Raw genomic sequence first — 21,658 nt, 5'->3', positions numbered from 1 at the left:
CAAATAACAAACTTTTCACTCGTAACAACAAAGGTTTAACGCCAATAACTCATACCTCTCTAGTCACTTTCCTTCGATCGCGAAACATAATTTGTTTCAATCCTGAGGCACGCTCCTCGCAAATTGAACTTTTTCACCAAGGCAACGACTTGATCTGTGCGCTTAATCGTTGCCAGTGGCACGTGCGTGTAACCATTTTATCCTTCCATAATGATTCTAAGAATATAGCTAAAGCTAATATAAGTTGAATTTCTAACGTTAATGATCCATGATTCGTGATCGATGATCGGCATCGAGCAGGGAAACACGGGGCGTCTCATATAAAGTTTTTATTTCGTTAGTACGTACACATTTGCGCCAGCACAAAAAAGGATCGTATTATATAAAGTGAGAACAATGCAGAGTTTCCTTTTCCGAGACTAGACACATTATAGGGCGTGGAGATCTCAGGGCCATCGTGTTTTTGCCCATTGTTTGCTCGTGATTACTTGCATCGATCAAACGACGCTTCATACGATTCGTTCAATTTGGGAAATTGCCGATGACCCTGAGATCCAACATCAAGAACGTACGCGATACCGCAGTTGATACTTCAGTGAAGCGTCGACCGACTCTTCTTTAACCCTTATTTAGACAACAAAAATACAAAAGCTTATCCAACGAGTCAATAAGCAAATTCGAAGCTTCAACATCCTAAATTTTTACATAAATTTCGACGTCGAATTTAAGTTGCGATATTTTCATTAGAAAATAATAAATTGGTGCAGGAAATGTAGAAACGAATAACTGTGTACTTGGTTGCCTACAGTAGGGTTAATCGTACAGTTCTATCTCATTCTTTCATAACCATTACAACCCCTGCACTGAAATATCTAGACTATTACTGTTAAATCCACCTATTTCTTAAAAAAACTCTTGAAGAATTTTTTTACTTCTCAGAACTAAGAAATATTCCAATGCAGAAAGTTGCTCACAGTAAAAAACACAGACTGGTCAACGCACTACCATGAAGAGTCGACGAAGTTACATCGCAGTTCACATGTTCATGGTATTTACAAGGGCAGTGTTAGAAATATTCGAGTTATGCTAATAAAAGGCAGGCACTAAGTGACTCTTCAAGGTTCTTTCCTAGTAAACGGAATAAGCCAAAACGCGCAACATCGTTGCTTTCTTCCTAGTGTCTGACCGCGAGTTAATCATAAGCTTCCTCGTGTTTCATTCTGCCTTAGGTATTTTATGAATTCCACACAATAAGGGATACACTGAAGAACAACCGTAAGTTATCTAAAATTATCGAAACTTAGACACGTATGTTGTTAGTTGCGCTTAAATTCACAGTTATCATCTATCGATGACTGTCAAGCTTAAGTACATGTCGAAAATGCAAAAATTATATTAAATGGCTTGATATTCCATCTGTAACGAAGCGGCGGTGTTTGTTTCTTTATATCGATACATAAACGTAAAAATGTAAAAAAGAAACAATCACAGCGGTTATCGCTCTTTCTTTGCTTTTTTATAGTTTATATAAAAATGTATATTGCAATTTAAGTTGGTATTATACTGCTCCAGCGTAAAATAAGAATTCTTTTACGAGTCAGCACGAAACTTTGATCCTTGGAGCCAAGATATAACTGCGTATACTTTTATTATTGCCCATGATTTTCTTTTTATTCTTATGGCGCCATCATCGTGTCTAGCTGCGATCTATAAAAATAGTTTTCATTCTCCTCGGCAATTCTGACGTTCGTTTTTCATGTTTCCATCATACTCATTGCATTGTCCCGAAATATGCGAATTATTTCATAGTTTAAAAATTCATTTACGAGCCTAATTCGACCAATTCTGCTTTTTGTCGAACTCTCTTATTGTTACAAAACGTTAATAAATCAAATTTAACAGTTCACTAGATAACATTTCTAACATGGTAAATTTGGCTGAGGAATTAAAAGTATCATGACTGATCGATTAATGTATTCGTCTCTAATCGATACCAATACGCGCTTGCGACATTTAACTCTACGATATTTTTTTTTTTTTTTTTTTATTGATATATCTCCTGCGAATTTTACAATCGAGTCACTAATAAGACTTTTTCTGTACAATATGGCCAACGTATAAACTTTCACGTCCTTAAGCAACAAGTGACTTTCACTACACGGAAAACAATCGGATACTATTCGACTAAGTACTTTACGTTTGTTTCTCCGATAGGCTCGATTGCAATCTACGCTAACAATTAACGCAAAGCTTCTAAAAAGAGTCGCAAACTTCATTGCAAACGCCATCCTCTGAATCTTTTTCATAAAAACATGATACAGAATATACGTGTGTCTATGTGAGTGAAAATTTCGTCTCCCTCTCTTCAAATATGTCTAGTGTGTCCGCGTATTGTAAAAATTCAAACTTCTCTTTCTCGTGAGGCCATTCGCCACGCACAAACTCGCCTCTTCTATCAGTCCTTAATGTACTTGTTATGCTTCTCAACCCTGAAGAATCGATAAATATAATTTCTAGAACAATTACTCGGCGTGTGTATATAAAAAATCCCGAGTCTCTCTGATCTATAATCGAGACCTATGAGACCTTCGACTCGTAGATCCGTTAGTGGAGATCAGATCCTGACAACTGTCAGGTAAGTTTCGCGTCGTCCGACGATTCGCTGAAGAACCTTCTTCATGAACGTATGGAAGACGTAGTCGAAGACGTCGACACAAAACGATTCAACTTGCTGTCGATTATGATCTCGTCGCCGTTCCGAATGTTGTATCGGTATAGCTGCTTGTTCGGATACAGCATCTCTTCTGGTCCATATTGCGCCTTCATCACCTTAAACACAATGAAATGTTAAGATAAAGCAGAGTTCAGAAGAATATCTGAAATTAATTTACCTCTGATTACTATATGTATAGAGCTTATGTTGGAATTTTAATTGCGATATCCAGGACAGGATACGAGGGGAAGGATGGGGAATTCTTATATTGCGATTTCGTGCTTTTTATAGGGTCTCTCAAGGAACCAAACGTTCTGTAAAGCATAAAAAAGGTAGCTGGTAAGACAATAGTTGACAGGGCAGCTAACCTGATCCACGTAAAACAGTCTCATCCTATTCGCTGGGATTTTCACCATCGTCTCCAGTTTGGTTTTCAATTCAAAAACCGTTCTGTATACGTCTATGGAGCGAACCTATAAGCATCATCGATATTTATAGCAGTTTAAGTGATTGATGCAAAAGAAGAAGAAGAGGAAGCCACGCCTTTCTTTGCTCGACTTCGCGAACTTCCTCCAAACTCTTTGTTAAATTTAAGCTCTTCTCTTTCATCGAGTAAATAAAACAAGCCGAATAAATTAGCAATCACAGATAAGACATAGGGCGAACGGAAAGGTCGATATTCTCGGAATTTAATTATGCTGTTTATGATCGGTTTTCGAGCAAAACGTAAATTTATACCTCGACCAGGTCTCCGTAAGTGAATGTGACCTTGACCCTCTTCTCGGGCTTCAGGTCAACGTGTACCAGAGGATCCAGCTTTCCGTGAATAGCCACCAGCTCAGAGTACCTGAAAACGAAGACGGAACAGGGTCAGACGGATATTCGTTTCACTGGCGACAACTATGGCCGTGAAACTAGAATAGCTTTATGTGGTTCTAGTTCAGACTTAGAATAGAAACGGTCAAAGCAGTAACCGAAATGGAAATGGAAATTGGTCGCGAGAATAAAGCTGAGGCAGGATTATTTGAGTCAGAAGGGTGTTTGAGCTAAGTAATTTGCTTTACGATTCACCAAACAAATTCTCCGCATAAATTCATCAAAATTACGAACAATTGTTAGGTGATCTACATTTGGCTGCTTAACTTATTATTAGCGGCGTGATAAATAGTGAAATATATCAAGTACATTGACAACTCAACGCTTATACTTTTTTACCAGAATATAAGTTTTACTCATCAGAAGGAAAGAAGCCTGATCAACTGATATTAATATCATCAGTTGGAATGATCATAATTCAGTAGCACGTGTATATTACTTTATTTCTAGAAATTATTTTGTTGTTTATTGTATTCATTCTTGTGTAATACGTTCACGTTGACTGAAATAACAACTACCATAGGCTTATTCTTCGTTTCCAATATATTTCCTCGTTGGACCTAAAGCACATGAAATTTTCTTATTTTTGCGTTACTATAATAAGGACTAACAATGTCCCTTAACATACAAATTCGATTATTCTCTGCAAAGTTCAAGATAGAATTTTGAGATGTTGAAGTTTAGGTGATTCAAATGTCTCCATTTTGCTGTATCATTAACATTCAAACGAAAATAGAATAAAGGCCGCACAGCGTAAAAGGCGATGACTAAGGACGTGAGATGGAAATTGGATAAAAAAAGAATAGAAATGGAGAAACAGGAATCGAATGTAAACAAAGGAATAAAAATCGGGGCGTCATCGTAGAGAGTCGCGCGAAATAATTTACCTTTCGGGTCTGTCTGCTTCCGGTTTGTCCATGTAGTAACGAATGAAGGCTCTCTCGGCGTCCTCGCGTTCCTGGGAGGATATCACGCCGCCGCCGTTCAAAGTCTCGACATTTGGAAGTCTGGCGATCAAAAGCTGCCGCCTCTCATGTTCCGTGTATTCTCGAGGACTCTGCAATTATTCAGTAGTTTTTATTCTTGCACATTTAGCATAGAAGACCTTCATGTCCATATTGCATGTGTTATACAAAACATTCTGAACTTTTATTAACGCTATAACGAGACACGACTGTAATTATTATATTGGTAAAATTTTCAAATATATATTGCTTCAGTAAAAAAATTAATATGCAACATAAATAGTCCTCCTGAGCATATAATAATAAATATCAAGGTTTACTAACATAATGGATAATTAACTGCTTAAATATTTTTGTCATCTAAACATAGCGAAATACATTTACATATACTTGTACTAAATTGTAATTAATATTTATAAATTGTAATTCTAATAAATCTTATAACTTTTATACTCATATACTTTTAAATTCGCTTTTAACTTTATCACTATGACTGTGATCAAATCTCATAACAGCGCTAATAAAATTTCAAAATATTTTATATGACATACATAACATGTTCATGAAGGGTATCTATAAATGTTCGTTCGCGATTATTATAAAAAAGATGGTCTTATTTCATTCCGCTGAATTCATTGTAATCATTAAAAGAATTTTCAAAGTAAACGCAGCAGATGTGCGTTACGAATTGAGAATACTGCGTCGACTTTAACTCTTTCGATTAAGAAAACTCGACAAGCCTGGTTAATTCTCAACTTTTGCTTTCAAAAATTGTAAAGGGTGATCTAACAGAGCGGAAAGCTTATTTTCAAAAGCTATATACGTTTAAACTGGTTGGTTTCGTGCCAACGTTTACTTCGATACAGCTAAAACGGACTGGTCCGAAGTGGCGCATACTAGATCAAGCTGTCTTAACGGTTTTACATCTTAGCGGCTTCTTCTCTGCTCTCTCTTTTTCTACTTCCTTCGCACGGTCATTTTATCCGGTCGATTCGCCTGATTCGAGGTTGTTCTAGATTCTAGATATATGTACACCACCGTTCAGCAGTTATTAGGACGCTCACCGAAAATAAAATAAACCGAAAGAGTCACTAAAATCTTGTTACACCTTCCTTTTGTTTCATTCCGTTTTATCTAAATAAAAATAATACAATAATAGAATCAAATCTTTTCCTCGTCTATATGTTCCCCCTATGTTATCGATGAAATTTAACATTTGTGTTATTAGATTTTCCACTGTATCTGTCCATGACCCAGATTCAGATTCTCAGCAAAATCTTTTGAATTTTCTAATATACGATTCATCTAAAATTTCCTCCGTAAGATTTCATTTTCTCGCACGAATATTTTTAATAATAATCGATACGCAATTATTGATAATCCTGGTCGATTATCGCGTTTAGTATAAAATCAGCAAGTGTCCCAATTCTTATGAACAGTAGCGTATTTCAGCAACAACGAGGAAAAGGGGAGGATCTCTACCTCGAAAAGAGGACAGCCCTGAATCCTCAAAGACTTAAGCGCTGGGAACCTGGCCAGTCGTTCCACGTCGTCCCACGTGGACAACAGCGTGCCGTTTAAGTTTAGGAACCTGAGCTTCCTGAAAGGATCGTGAGAGGACCTAATGGTCGTCCCGCTGGACTCCGATTCCGACTCAGACCTGTCGTAATTCACCTTTCCCTCGCTGAATATCCTGTTCCCTTTTTCATCCACCGATGTGTTTTGCTCGGTATCCAGACTGTTCATATTCTCACTGTCTTCGCTCAGATTTCCTGACTCTTTCTTAGAACACAGCTCCTCGTTCGAGTTCCTATTGTCTGCGAGAGCCAACGACCTTATCGGACACTCTGCCAGCACGAGGCTCTCCAGATTCGGAAAGACATATCCCAATTTGGAAATTTCGTTCCATATTTCAACGGGATTGCCAGTAAAATGAAGCTTTCTCACCGAGATATTCTTATTCTCTGGCATCTGATAGTCTAGATCTACCGTCTTATACTCGTTCAAGGAAAGATGCAGCTCCTCCAGGTTACGAAGTAAACGAATCAATCCCTGAACCGTTGACCAGGTCACTCTGGTCCCGTTTAACACTAGGTTCTTTAGTAGATCGTAACTACCGTGTTTAATCTCGAAAACCTCGGCCAAACAGTTGAAACTGAGATTGACGAACTTGATCTTCGGCATGTGCTGCAAGATGCCGAATACTTCGGTCCATTGGGACAGTTTGTTTTGCGCGAGGTCCAGTTCCTCGACGTTCTTGCATTTATTTCGAAGCTTTTCTGAGTCATTTCCAGCCGACTCGATGTCGCAGTCTTGTAAGACGAGCAACGCAGGCACCGTATGACGGGGTGATTTCTTCGGAATGAAAATGCTGACCGAGAGGGCGGCCTTCGGCGAGCTCGATTCCGTCTCCTCGTCCGTGAGGGAGCAGTCGGTCGTTGAACTGCCGTACTTCAGCTCCAGCGCTTCCAGCAACGACGGCATGTTTACTGCATTCTGAAACCGATCACCATGGATCATTAGATTACTTCGTGTTCAATGTGTTTCCATTTTGTTTATAGTTTATCAACGTTTAGTTGTTTATCATGTAACAATCACGTTTTGCAACGGTAAAAGAGAACTGGTAAAACTCTCATGACATACATAAGCAACCATAAGATTAAGTACAACAAGAATTATTTACAGTGTCTATAAAGACATATGTTTATCATAGCATTTACATACTAATTAATTAGGTTCAAATACATTTTTTATACGATTCAGTAGTACTTTCATGAACACATAAATTTGATACTATGAAATTGTAATACAGGGCACGATGGAAAAACGGTACACTGGAAAATAAGGATATGTGCCAATACTTTTTGTGATTACTGTGGAATAAATTGAACGTTTTTATGTCCTAGCTGTTGTACTATAAACATCACACGTTTATCATAAACGTAAAACACCGAATAAAGAAGAAGTTGTGAAAACTTTTGAAAAAATACATATTCTAATATTTATGGCTAACGGCACGAGTACATGAATTAATTTTGCCAAATATATTTCAACTACAATAGTATGTTACTCTTAGAATTTTCTCATACGTTATCGCATTTCTCCTTCTTTCACCATCCTCAAAAATTCTCAAGTACAGTATCGTGCCGAGTACACGTACTCTGATCTCCCTACTCTACCGTAACACCATTGACCCGATCGTCATCTCCGAGGATAGAACAGAATAGTCGACAAAGAGGAGACAAAGAGTCGTCTCTGGCGGCAACGTACAAGACAGCTTTTGTTATCCAGAAAAGGAAGAAGGAGAAAAAAGAAAAGACGAAAAAATAAGAACGAAAAGGGGCAAAAGCTGAGACAAGGAAAAAACCCGTGGACCAAGTGGATCCCCGAGGTCGACGTCGGACACGCGGAATATCTGGTCTGACCATATCCGTTAAGGTCGCGATATTGTCTTTTTGCGCAACGGAAAACCGGTACTGGTTCCCTTGTCGTCGCTGGAAAACGATTCTGCGATCGAACAAGCTTCACCCACGCGATTCTTCTATCCACGACGCAGTTCAGATTCGATGTACTCCCACCTCCCTGGACAAAGATCATTCCCAAGCATTTCTCGACTTTGTTCCCGTCGATTGATCCTTTCTATCAATTTTACGACCAATACAAAGTGTGGGAAGGTGAAGCGGGCAACCTGTAGGAGCATGGGAGTTCCAATCGTCCTATTTTATACTATAGCATGTTTTGTACAGTAGTATGAAGATAATGTATAAAAGAACAGAACTTACAAATTGCTCGTTATACGTACATTAATATCCATAAATGTTTAAGTGCAAATTATTGCGCATGTATATAACGTAAGATGTACTTGAAATGAAATTCTTTGATCTAGCTTCAGGCTCTAATCTTATCACAAGTTAGTATAAATATAATGGATTGTTATAGATAAAGAAGCAATAACGAAACGTCTGTTCAATGTCGAGATCTTAGAGCTATTGATATACCATGTTTTCCTAGGTACATTCTAAAAGTAGGATTGATTTTGTGAAGTATCAGCTATTCGTTACGGATAAACATGGAACTCGAGTGACGCAGATATATTCCTTGTTTAAATTTGACTGAACATTTGATCGCAGTTACAGCTGGTGGTAAAGAACTAACAGTAGAATTGCAGCAGGTGTTCAAATACTTATAGACGCTAGTGTATACATGTACTATGATTACGTAGAATCGAATCTATAGTCTGTGCTACGTATTTGACGAAATCGCTTTAAAACGGTAGTCGATTTGAACGCGTACGACTTTCACCGAACATTAAATCATATCGGTCATTATAAATAATAGCAAATAGCAATACAGTGTCGTGATTGTTCATATCGATGGCTTCGTAAGATTGCCTAAGGTATATATATATATCATCTAACATTCTAACTACAGTTAAATCAATTGTATAAAATAGCGTGACGGAGGTTAATGCGCGCAATGACAGGGAACGAGTACGGAGAAGAAGCAGGAATCGCGTAGAATGGAATGCGGCAGTTTCTACTCGAAAAATCCGAGAGAAGGAAAAACTAAAAGCGTACAAGTGCAACGAACTGCGACGAGGACGATTACGGAATATCGCGAGAGCCGACGGCGGCAGGAGGAAAACGTTGCGTCAATTTGGCGGAGATCCGACGTGCCAGCGGTCGAAAGAAAAACGCATCCACGAGGCGAGCTTGGAGACAAGCCAACTCGTGTCGTTTCCATTTACGCGAAACTTTTCAGCCGTGGTTCGCTACTCTCTGTGTCTAGATGCTATACGTTGTGTCCGTTGCACCAGGCTCGCGCTTTCTAACGGCGAATTTACCTCGTTAAATCGTGAGCAACGTACCGGACTCGAGAAAAACTAGCGTCCCCGTCTGTCCGCGTTGCTCACGAGGGGGAGAGAGGACGCACGCAACAGTTTCAACCCTGTGGAAAATCGTCGGACAGAGAGCGAAGAGACAAAGGTCCGCGCGATCCGTTCGACGCATGGCAGTGGACCGACATAATAGTCGTTGTTGCATTATACTCCCCGGCTTCCCCTACGTAATCGCGATATCGGTTCAACGGCCATGCGAAATTAACTTTCTCCGGCGCGGGTCTGCCAACGAGAAGCCCACTAGAAGCAGCATGGTTACTACATATATATTAGATTGCCAGCGATGTGCTCGAACCGCTTTCAAACCGATTCCATCGCTTTTAATATCGAATATAAAGTAAATTCGATTAACCGGTTTTCTCTTCAGTGGGCTATTTGATTAATAACGCGGTGAATGGTTAACGTAGACCGGATACAATGCCACTTAATCGGCATGGCGAAACTGCATAGATATTGATATTATTAACGTACGGTTGAGGATAACCAAGACTGATTTTATGACTTCGGTCCATGCTGATAGGATATTTACGTTGTGAGGATCAGTTGTAGAGGACGAGTAGAGGTTGCTCTTCAAGTATATTATTTCTGCAATACTACGTTGATTCTATAATTGGATGTTGCTTTGTAATTAATTGTTAAAGTGCTATATATTTGTAATTTTAAGTGTATCTAATGTGTTAATCGAGAAAGTTCAGCTAACGGCTTATTTATTTAGAAATCCCCTATCTTTTTATGCCACAAATACCGTTACAAATCAATTACATTTACAAGGATTAAAACTGTCCTAACCAAAATTCATCCATCTTCGATACCAATCTTTTGTTTCGTAATTACAGAAGTGGTAGAATTAAGAAATAATTTCTTTAACAAGGATAAAATTGAATATGAAAGTTACCGTTTAATTTTAAAGTTTTCAAGACCTCGAGTGTATCAGTGAATCGTAAAGCATTCGAGTGGTTCTAAAAGCGAACGTGGCTCGTAAGATTTCGAGTTGCCATTGCTGGCGTTGCGCAGGAATCGGAACAACAGGTCGATGCAATTAGTCACTGGATACCGTGATTCCCACACGGTGATTCCTTTTCGAATGGGGTTAGGGGACATAGGTCAGGAACGATTCATTTGTCCAATCGAAGTCTGAAAATATTTCATTATATGTTAGAAAAATTTCAAAAGATTGTTCACATCAAAATCTTGATAATACGCATAACGAAACGGGCATAAAAATTGTAATATACAAACCGATTTAATGAGGTTATACAATGCATCGGGTTGCATCACATAATCGCAATGTTTGTTAACTGGCCTAACATCGAAGCACAGTAACAATGCTAAACGCGAACATGTTACTTTCTCCTCGACCGATTATTTTACATACGAACTATTCGCGCTTGTAAAATTAACCGTATGAATCGTAAGAAGCGTCCGTTGAGGAAACCAATTTAACTAAAAGCTGTTCGAGCAGAGAGAAACGGTAACTTCGTAATATTTGAAATTTTTATACTGACGCTTTATGGGTAATTCGTCCCTCTGGCGGTGAATATGAAAACTACGAATGTAGTGAACGTAAACATTTGAAAATTAAAAAATTCTAAACTAAAACTCTTCGATTCGAAAATTTCAGAAGCTCAGAAATATCCAAAATCTGAGATTCGTAAGATTTGAAAACTTGAGAATTACAAAATTTTTATGTTCGAAAATTCTAAAATTCATCTAATATGTTACAGATACTAAAAGTAGATTACAGAGTTAACAGGTTGAATTTAAGCGAGCACGCAAATGCCTCTAACAGCTGACGATTGCTCTCTTTCCGTTCAACGATATTAGAGAAATTCGCACGTTGTCTCCACACGTGGTAACGCACAGCTAAATATACGCGACTAATGACTGTTACGAAATGTCAAGCAGAAGCTGCCGAGTAGTGGGTCAGTCGTAAAGTCAGATTCTGTTTCGCGTGTATTCCCTAACAAGCGATTAGTTTCGAGGAGAAAGGTGTCGATTTTCAATGGGTATCGATTTTCAATGAGTATCGATGATCGAGTCTGTACGCAACAAAATGGTTGTACTCGCTACATTTTAACTTTATTTAAGTAAATCATTACGTTACAAAATAAATTAGACATAAAATAAATTGCCCGTCAATAACAATTCTTTGCAATGTGAAGACTTAGAAAGTTCTATCGCGAGATATGTGAAGCGGAAAAACTTAGAATTGACCCTCTCAAGTAAGAGAAACATTTCTACTATAATTTCCTCCTAATGTTTTTCATGGGAGCGATAGGAAATAATAAAAACTGATAAACGATACTTTCTAGCTGGAGGCGAGACAAAAACAGCGTACGGATCTTTAAGATGAAATATACAGTGGTTTATTTTTAGCCACATTTTATGAACATATTATGTGTGTTATACAAAATATTTTTAAATTGCATTAACACTGTTATGAGACTTGGCTATCATGATTATGTTAATCAAATATGAAACAAATCTGAAAATACATATAAAAATTACAAGATATTTAGCATCTATAAGTATATAATTCACAGAGATGACAAAAGTATTTAAACAGTCAATTATCCATTACATTAATAAAACTCGATATTCAGTTGGTCTATCTCTAACAAATATTGTATATGCTTAAGCTATTTATGCTGTATACTAATTTCTTACTAAATATAAGTTTACAATAAATATTTTGCAACTTGTATATACATTTCAGATTTCAAATTGTACCGATATAATCATATGTTGTTATAATACCAATGGAATATCAAAATGTTTTACGTAACACATACAATACGGATATAAAAGTTTTCTATGGTAAGTGTTCAAATACTTTCATGAACTCTATTATTTCACTATATGATTTCTTTCTTCGTAATGAAGACAAAGAAAAGATCGTATTCGGTTCTGCTTAGGGGGTTATTGAGGAAATCGATGATGGAGATCTATTCTTTGCCGGAGGAACAAGCTAGTAGAAGGAAATATCGACGAAAGTTCGCTGGCGGCTGGTATATACTGCGCAAATGCTCTCCCGCCTCTCGGAATATTACTTGGTTGCCCAAGGTTGCCGTTCGTTCTGCTCACGACTCGAGCATTATGCTCGTGTATAGATATATCAGCTACGCACTTACAGCAATATACCTCTACACCAACGTATTTACGATACACGCTTAGAAGATCTATCTCTTTATCGCGCACATACACCAGGAGAGTACATATCAGCGTTTCCCAACCATTATTCTATTCCATTAAAATGTTTACCTATCACGTGCAATACGTGTTTTCTTCATCGTTAACTATAGTATAATGAGACATTCGATGAAGCTGGTGAATAATTCAAGGTTAATTGAATTACTCAGTCAATAAAAAATGATAAAGAATATTAATTATTTGAGAATATATATATATTACTAGAATATTATAATATATCATACATGTATCATCATAATATATTACATAATATTATAGAAATGTTAAATAATAATAATTAAGATGATAAAGAATATTAGAAATGAAAACGATATTGAATATCAACTAAGTTCACCATGTTGTTTTCTTTTTAGATGACTCTAACAGGTTGAACCGAGACAAAGTCGAGCTGAAAAACGAGATTGGGAAACTCTGTAAGCGCAATGCACCTATTCTTTGTTCATTTCTCGGCTTTTAAGAGCGTGCCTTGCATCGGTGCACGGCAATTATTGACGTGTGTGTGAAAACCAAGAGATACATCAAGCACCGTATGTTCTATGTATGTATATACGAGAGTATATGCGCGTCTGATTGGTACCAGGACTACCAGGGCCTCTCCCTTCCGAACAAACGACGATGGTTCAAGTTGGTCGCTTACACGACACGGATCAACGATTTAACGTGAACAGAAAACAGAACAGTCTCTCTCGATCTCTGCGGTCGGATCGTTCCAAATCGATCGATCGCTTCCCCGATACGCGGAATCTCACTTTCTCTGAAACTCTGTTTTCTTTTCCCTTTGTCTTACTGTTCACTGTAAAACATGTTTTGAGAATTAATCGAGATATAAAAACAATATCAGGCAAATCTTAATTCGAAAATGGAAGAATAATTACTTATCCACTTGGAGAAATCATTTTCCATGAAGAAAAATACGGGTAGTTCCTGTTTCTTTTAGAATGTTCGTCGGTAAGAAACAGTAATACAAAAAACCATTCGTAATTTTTATGTTAACGAATGAGTAGATTAATTACTTCCCGTTTCATAGCGTTTTTGATATAAAGACATATTCTCGTTCGTATGTGTATGTAATATGTCATACTGATATGACTGAGATGTCGTTTGATGATATTGATATCTTATATATTATTTTCGTTCATATATATCTATATATAACATATAAATGTATATATCATTATACACATATGAACGACACCTTATACATAACAAATCATTGTCTTTCTATAGTTGAGAATCGATTGAAAGTTTGTCCATTTATAATCTGATTAAATAATGCACGACCGCGCACGTTGCTTTCTAATCATTTATTTACGCGAATATTTTCGACGTGGAAACGCATCTACTATAATCGTAAACTCTATAGAAGCATTATTCGTGGAGTTGAATTGCTTTCGTTTACATAATCTACGTCTTCCGTAAGCACAGCGTGTAAACTGACCGATAGAATTCCTGTAAATGGAAATTTTTATTGAATAATCTCTACGAAGAGATTGGTTCTTTACAAAGAACACGATAACAATGACGTGTTAAAGATAATGTTTCATTTCATTGATTGCACAACCCAGAACAATTACGAAGCATCGAAGATTTGTATTTTGTTATGAATGATCATGAAAAATTAAGTATTAAAATATGTTAATTCAAATAAAAGAGATACTCATTATCGAAAATGGAGAGTATAGCAGTAAATAAGTTAATCAAAGAGAATTAAGAATCGAGAAATTAATGACATAAAATCTATATTCGAAACGCTGCTGCTTAATGCTGCATAAATTCGCGCTACCTTATGTCCGAACGTGTTAAAGTACTGTTCCTTTCAATTGCGTTGGCCTTGAGGTTAGTAGACAAGGAACGACGCAATTCTCACAATTAATGCTTCTTTGTCCGATCTTCTTTCACGCTCTATTATCGTTCGACTTTATGTTGTAACGTACTCTGAAGGTTAATAAAAGAAACTTCTAATTTGTTCTTTTATTACAATTTAATTACTTCCATCACCTAGACATATTGTATATACGTTTTTATTCGTGGAAGACGAATTTACGGACTATACCTAACGACACCTATAATCTACGACCAATGAACCGTCGCCTCCACTGTCGATAAATCAGATAATCTTTCAACGCATTACAAACCAGCCCTTAAAAAATGTCAACATATAAAATATTATCTTTAAGTTTAATCTGATATAGTTATGATTGAAGTAAAAGGCGTAAGTAAAACAGTGGCATAAAAATAACAAAACGATAATAAAAATAATGAAAATAATGAAAATTCGACGATAACAGCTGTCAAGACACACTGTTTAGAAGCGTAGATTGCGCGCGTACAGCTGATAATGATTATGTAAGGTTCGAGCGCACAACTCAGAAAAATATTATCCATCTATCATCAACTGTATACTATTTATTTCAGAATCTTGAAAGAAAAGAGATAACCTTAAAAAATAACAATCACTACATACGTATTGTGACTATTAGTATATCTGAATCATATCTTTGACATATCGTCATACATGAGTATTTCGATACGCAACACGTTCGAATCTTGTAACAGGGACTTCAGCTTACAACTTGTTACTAAAACGAATGAAATATTTGTGTCTGTGATATAACCAAACAACGTTATATTAAACGCACGTTACTTAGGTGGATCGATCGAACACGAGTTTGGAAAGATTGAATGAGAGCGGAACGAAGACGCAGTACAAGAATACCATGAAGGAATAGGGTCAAGGATCCCACGACTAAGCTTATGACAAACAGATTATTATTTTATAGAAGAAGATAAACTCACTGTTTCCTCCTCTTACTACGTGCTTTGGCCCTCTGATATCGCTCGGGTATCCGGTGGTTTAGCGATTGATGAGGCTCCGAGCAATATCCTGGTTAGATGCACTCGCGATTTTCGTCTGCGATCATGAAGCGAGATCGGTCTGTTGGGTGGTCAAAAAGGGTTAGAAAAGAGATGTGGTGTCGCTGACGGACACACGAACGTGCCCCGCTCGCTGTCCACCGTTGAACTGATTTCTGGCTCCTTTGTTTAGTAAACAGAAACAGCTGAGCCACACTACTAGTTACGACGGTAGAGGTGGCGGGAGCTCGATCTACTCTTCCCGCACAGCGCTCGCTACATTGCACATGCGTATCTCTTCGCCGCGGTCACGTGGCTTCGCGAATTCCGCCAATGAGAGAATACCGTCATACAGTATTGTATTGTAATGTTGAATTAAGATAATGTGCTAAATAGGAAATAGGATTTGAAGAATATATGATGATTATTTATTTATACGAAATGTTCAATAATGATATGTTAATATTCATGAAGTTTATGATAGTAATATATATTCCCTTTTCTTATAATTATAAATATTGAATAGTATTGCAACATTGTACTGTTGAATTAAAATAACATGGCAAATAAAAAATATTTGATTGATGAATATCTAACATTATTCGTGGAATTTATGAGATTTTATGCTGTCTGTTTATGATTGCAGGTGTTTAATGCTAATGTATTCTTAATGAAACAATTCAATTAGAACGCGCAATGAATTTCAGTGTCAAGGGAAAAGGAAATTGATTAACGCAATAGAAAGAGAATTTTTAACACACATTGCGAAATGCGTATCTATAATTCAATGATATTATAAGTACTTATATACCAACATATTGAGTAATCACGATGACACCATAAAAACATGCCTCATGTTCAACCGAGATATAGTGAGAAATTACTAACAAATGGATAAAAATTTAATGAGGATGGATAAAATTTAATGATAAATAGACATTTCCTGACGAAAAATTTGTGGTGATACTAAATTTAAAAAAAAGCTGAGAAAGATTGAGTGTTGTCGGTATTGGTGTAATTTTAGTTGGTAAATGGTAGACTCGATAATGAGATTCTTATAAAATAATCGACTTGTAGTTAACCCAATTTCGTCCCTTAAACAATGTTATATTATTTATTGATACATAGAATTTATCAATAATACCATTAGCTAACAGTATTACACTTGTTTCTATTTCCTCGAAAGTTTTCATTTTCTCGTTTCTTGCGTGTGTGTGTATGTGTTTTTGCGAAATTATAATACATATATATCAAAGAGCAAATTTGCCCTAATCATCTTTTCCTTTCTTCTTTGTCACTTGTCTACACCGCAATTGGTTACTGTTAGATTACAATTACAATTCATACGTACACGTATAATTACACATTACGACATTACATACATGTGTACCTGTGTGTATATATACACATATATTTATATTTATATGTATATTTATATATTTATAAATTACAGATCGGAGATTAGAGATACTGCCGGTTAAAATTATTCGTAACAATCGTTAAATCATTCGCAACAATCGTAACGAAACACTTTTTTCTTTATTCTCGTTTCATGTGCTTTTCGAGATCAAACTTCGTACATACACCACACTAACCATTAACGGAATCTCTAAAATATTAATTAAGCTACATACCTACATAAGTAAACACCAATATAAACTAAAACAGTCATGCCTTTGCTTTCATAGGGTATTCAAAATGCTAAGGTATTTTATTTTTTGTAAATCATCGACATTGTTTTCGACTCCGTTCTTCGTTGATATTGCAGGTTATTGCGCTTGGTGAAGAGGTTGAAATGTTTAAATTTTATTGATTATAAATTGCAAGAAACGATACAAATAAAATAAAATAAATATGGTATGTATGATTGATAACATTAATAGTTCTCAGCTGTTATAAAAGATTTACTTCTTAACGTTTGATAAAAAGCTCGACGGACGAAATCATCGGTCGATATCTTGTTGGCCAAAAAATGGCGTGGGAAGGTAAAAATGCAGTTTAAGGGGTTTCTGTTCCTTCATTGCTCGTTTCATACTACAACGGACGTTCTTTCTAAATTCTATTAATTACCGATCCTAGCACGACTCAATTAACTGTAATCTTTACAGACTCTCTTTACCTGTACAGAACATTTTGTTTCGTTTTTTTTTCGCTTAGTAATAATTGTAAGAACAACAACGACATTACTGATTTCTTCTTTACAATTAGTCATTAGAGAGCCGAGTTAACAGGATTATATCTAAAATCTACATAGTTTAATAATTATATGTATGTAGATGCGCAAATAAGTTTGACCTGGGATAGTGATATATTTTTGAAGCAACAACGAATGGAGGTCGTACAGATTTAATTGAGATCTACCTTATCGACGCATTTTACCTCCAGTGATAATTTCAAAAGAAAACTAATTAAAAGTCGAACACAATTATAGAACTCAAATATTTCAAAATGCTAAACGTTAATTCCTTTTTTAATCAACATTGGCAACAAAACTCATTTTCTTTCGCAAGACGCATAAATATTTTTTTATGAACTTAAGCACTCTTTCTGACGTATATTATAATTAAATAATCGTTCTGCAGCGAGAGGTCTTTCGGTGACACAGGATAATTTATTCAATAAAATCGAACATTTTTATAACATTGGATTAACAACTGATAAAAGATGATTCTTTTTAAAATAATACCTAAATAGTTACAAGGAAAATAAATTTTGGTTTTGTCCAAAATTAAAATTTTACTTTCGTCCTCCTCACAGGGACGAAAACCTCTGCATGCATCCCCTTCCTTTCATCCATTCATTCATTCTCTGTTACGCTAAGCAAACATCAATAGACTTGCCGATATCACACATAACCTCTAATTTAAATATCTTTCCTAAGATATCTATACATGCATCTTGTAATTTAAATGAACCTTTCCCTTTAGATACATAAATTGGATATCGCCTTCTTGGATATCGCACTAGAGTACGATATTACACGCAGTTGAGATCACGAGCTGGAAACGTCAAGTCCCGAGACGAATTTTTCCCGAAAAAAATCCTCTCGGGATCCATTTAATGTACCAACGCAAACAGACCGTCACGCCGCAAGTGGAAAAGCTTTGCACTGTTTCAAAGTACGGAATGTAACATTTTTACCTATGCAGTCTTGTAGATCAATTAATTGCTTAGTTATGTTAATATTTTAGTTTTAAGAGAACATTATTTGCTGGCACTATTAAGCGGTATTGTCTGATTGATGTATTTGATTGGATACATTGAAGCAAGTTTGAGACATAGTATAAATATAAGTTGGGTTATATAATATTGGGTTGTTCGAAAAGTTTACAGCGTTTTTATTTGATAAATTTACAATAAACAACGAAACGTTTGAACAAATGCTGGTTCTATTTGGATACTAAAAAGAATCAAAGAAAAATATAAAAGATTCGTTGATAGAACAGGTTTTTTTTTAGTGTAATCCTTAGGAATCTTATTCGAGAGACATAAACAATAAATGAAAAACTTTAAAAACCCGCAAAAGCTATTTGAAGGAATTCACCAGCAGAAAAAGAAATATTTTTTAAGAAAAGTCTCGTGAAGTTACAAATGACGAAACGCCTAATTCTAGTTAGATCATTTTTAACTTTCGCTACGAATTTTTCGAACAACCTAATACGTTTATACTCGCATTAACACGGATCAGAACGACAATCTATATATAACCGACGATATTAATTAGTAGCATTAATTGTCTATACGTTACTTGGCATGTCGGTAGACATTTTTCTACGCGTAATTAATTAGGATTATCGTTAACCTAAATAGACTTAACATAACGTATGACCGGTGAATCAACACCTGACATGTCATACGATCGTCTTATGAGCTAAGGACTAGAATAGACTCTTCCGATTTCCTTTGCAGGATGAAAAATTTCTAACGAAAAATCGACAAAATCTCAACGGAAACTTACGTGTCTGAATCTTCGTTCACCTTATGTAAAATTATTAATAACATCTTTCACACTGTTTATCCTATCTTATACATAGTTAAATAGATTTCTTTTGTTCGTTTAGCCTTATCAGCTTTACGCAGAATACTTTGACACGCAACCCTTTCGCGTTAACGGCGAAATTTTTAGGACGAAAAAATAGGAAAGAAGAAAAGCGTCGAACAAGAACTTACACACTAAGACTTACGTATATATGATTTGTGAAGTGTTTGAACATATTCTTGAAACTCGCGCTACGTAAAAGAACAAAATGAATTGCAATCTCCTATGCGTCGCGCTTAGTATTATAATTACAAATAATATACGTTTCTCTCCTAGCCTCTCTTGGCAAAAATTGTCGATACCATCTTTTTTATCGTTATTTACTTACGTGTCTAATAACCGACCATTAATCTGAATAAACTACTTATCGGTAAACGACTAGATAACTATTACGTCGCGCGAGATAGTCCATGCGACGTCCCTCTCGGTCTGGCTGCCAAGGCCTACTCCTCGTTACACTGACTCGCGATAAACCCAAGGAACCACCATAAACCGAATCTTTTTAGCTTAACTTCTATTATTATTATTATAACTTTAGCTTAACTTCTATTATTATTATTATAACTTTAGCTTAACTTCTATTCACATAAGTATTTTCGGTTTATGGATGGTTCTTTGAACGGTCCTTGGGTTTGTTGCACGTTCTTGCCAATTACGGAAAAAACAGATCAGCCGCATTAAATATCTGCTTTTTCCCAAGAGCAAGGACACCCATGAGCCACATTTGCAGGAGACTTTCTTCTCGTATTTTGTTTATTAACATTGGTTATAACCAATGGGCATCGCGGATCGTTACCCTCACTTTTCTACCGAAAAATGTGAACAACGAACCCGCGTTCTTAGTTCGAAAAGGGTACACCCACATCGAACTTTCCTCCTAAATAGTACGAAATGGATCTGTTACTGCTCTTACACTCCTTGGACAGTCAAGACTACTGTTCTTCCGCTCATCGGGCAGTCAAGTCTACTATTCTAACAAGTTCTCGGCATTCAACACGCAACTTTATCAACCCAATCACTGTACTTTCCGACACGACGAAGTTAAACAACACGACGAAGTCAAACGACACGACGAAGTCAAACGACACGACAAAGTCAAACGGCACGACGAAGTCAAATAATTTCTGTCTACACTATAAGTGTTGTAATCTGATGGAAATATATATATTATATAACTGTAGACTACAGTTGCATTCAACAACAAACACCCCTTTTTATTTACGACTCCCGTTAACGCGCCTCAACGCGATCGCGTCTCCCCGTTACGATTATACAAATCGAGCGATCCCCTTAGCTTATTATAACTTATTATTAAAATTACAACTACAGTTTTATTCAACAACAAACACCCCTATTATCCTAAGAAAAATAAGGGGATCGCTCAATTCGTAGTCTAAAGTTATATAATATATATATTTCCACCAGATTACAACACTTATAGCATAGATAGAAATTATTTGACTTCATCGTGTTGAATATAACTGTAGTCTACTGTTATATAATATAAATATATTTACACCAAATTACAATACTTAGAACGTAGACAGAAATGATTTGACTTCGTCGTGTCGGAAAGTATAATGATTGACCCGAGAGTCGATAGAGTTGGCGCGTTGAATGCCGAGAACTTGTTAGAATAGTGGACTTGACTGCTCGAGGAGTGTAAGGACTGTCCGTCAAGTATCGGTGTAAGAGCAGTAACAGACCCATTGGGTTTATTGCGGGTCAGTATAACGAGGGGTAGGCCTTGGCAGCCAGACCGAGAGGGACGTCGCAAGAACCATCTCGCGCGACGTAACAATAACATTTGATATAGATCATCTGCAAGCGCAAACGATGAGATATGCGCCGCATGGTTCTCCCAAGTTATAACGACTTTCTTAATTAACAATTATTGTCCTCTGATCGTCGTGTTGATACGATAAAATGGTTAAATAAGCAAAACACCGGAGATATCGACTGCTGCAATTAAAATAAGCAAAATTAATATAAAATATTTCAAATAAAATATATATTTTGATACTTTTATATTGGATAAATCCATGGAATGAAATAAAAAAATACTGCTTAACCAATTTTACATACCGAATTTACTAAATTTCTTC

General features: G+C 36.3%; 1 protein-coding gene and 1 long non-coding RNA gene across 4 annotated transcripts; one reads left to right on the top strand and one right to left on the bottom strand.

Annotated features, from left to right (window-relative positions):
- Positions 1-314: 314 nt before the first annotated feature.
- On the bottom strand, positions 315-15,874 carry LOC132907427 (tubulin-specific chaperone cofactor E-like protein). Of its 2 annotated transcripts, XM_060960526.1 has the most exons (6): positions 15,458-15,855; positions 6,037-7,050; positions 4,477-4,646; positions 3,452-3,560; positions 3,082-3,186; positions 315-2,829 (listed from the first exon to the last, which is right to left on the bottom strand). In XM_060960526.1, exons 2-6 carry the CDS (start codon positions 7,036-7,038, stop codon positions 2,677-2,679), a joined length of 1,539 nt encoding a protein of 512 aa, XP_060816509.1. In that variant the 5' UTR covers positions 7,039-7,050; positions 15,458-15,855; the 3' UTR covers positions 315-2,676. The 2 variants fall into 2 exon arrangements, with proteins under 2 accessions (XP_060816509.1, XP_060816510.1); XM_060960527.1 differs by lacking the exon at positions 3,082-3,186 and having other exon boundaries at positions 15,458-15,874.
- Positions 8,608-15,602, top strand: LOC132907442 (uncharacterized). 2 transcript variants are annotated; one of them, XR_009658173.1, is made up of 7 exons: positions 8,608-8,950; positions 9,038-11,673; positions 11,764-11,849; positions 12,168-12,268; positions 12,367-12,792; positions 13,015-15,007; positions 15,077-15,602. It is a non-coding gene; the product is annotated as an uncharacterized LOC132907442 (long non-coding RNA). The 2 variants fall into 2 exon arrangements; XR_009658172.1 differs by lacking the exon at positions 15,077-15,602 and having other exon boundaries at positions 12,367-12,662; positions 13,015-14,635.
- Positions 15,875-21,658: the final 5,784 nt, after the last annotated feature.

This window comes from Bombus pascuorum, chromosome 5 (assembly GCF_905332965.1).
Source record: "Bombus pascuorum chromosome 5, iyBomPasc1.1, whole genome shotgun sequence".
In the NCBI taxonomy this organism is placed as follows: domain Eukaryota; kingdom Metazoa; phylum Arthropoda; class Insecta; order Hymenoptera; family Apidae; genus Bombus; species Bombus pascuorum.
The sequence above is the reverse complement of the archived record's forward strand: the minus strand, read 5'-3'. Positions and strand labels throughout refer to the sequence as shown.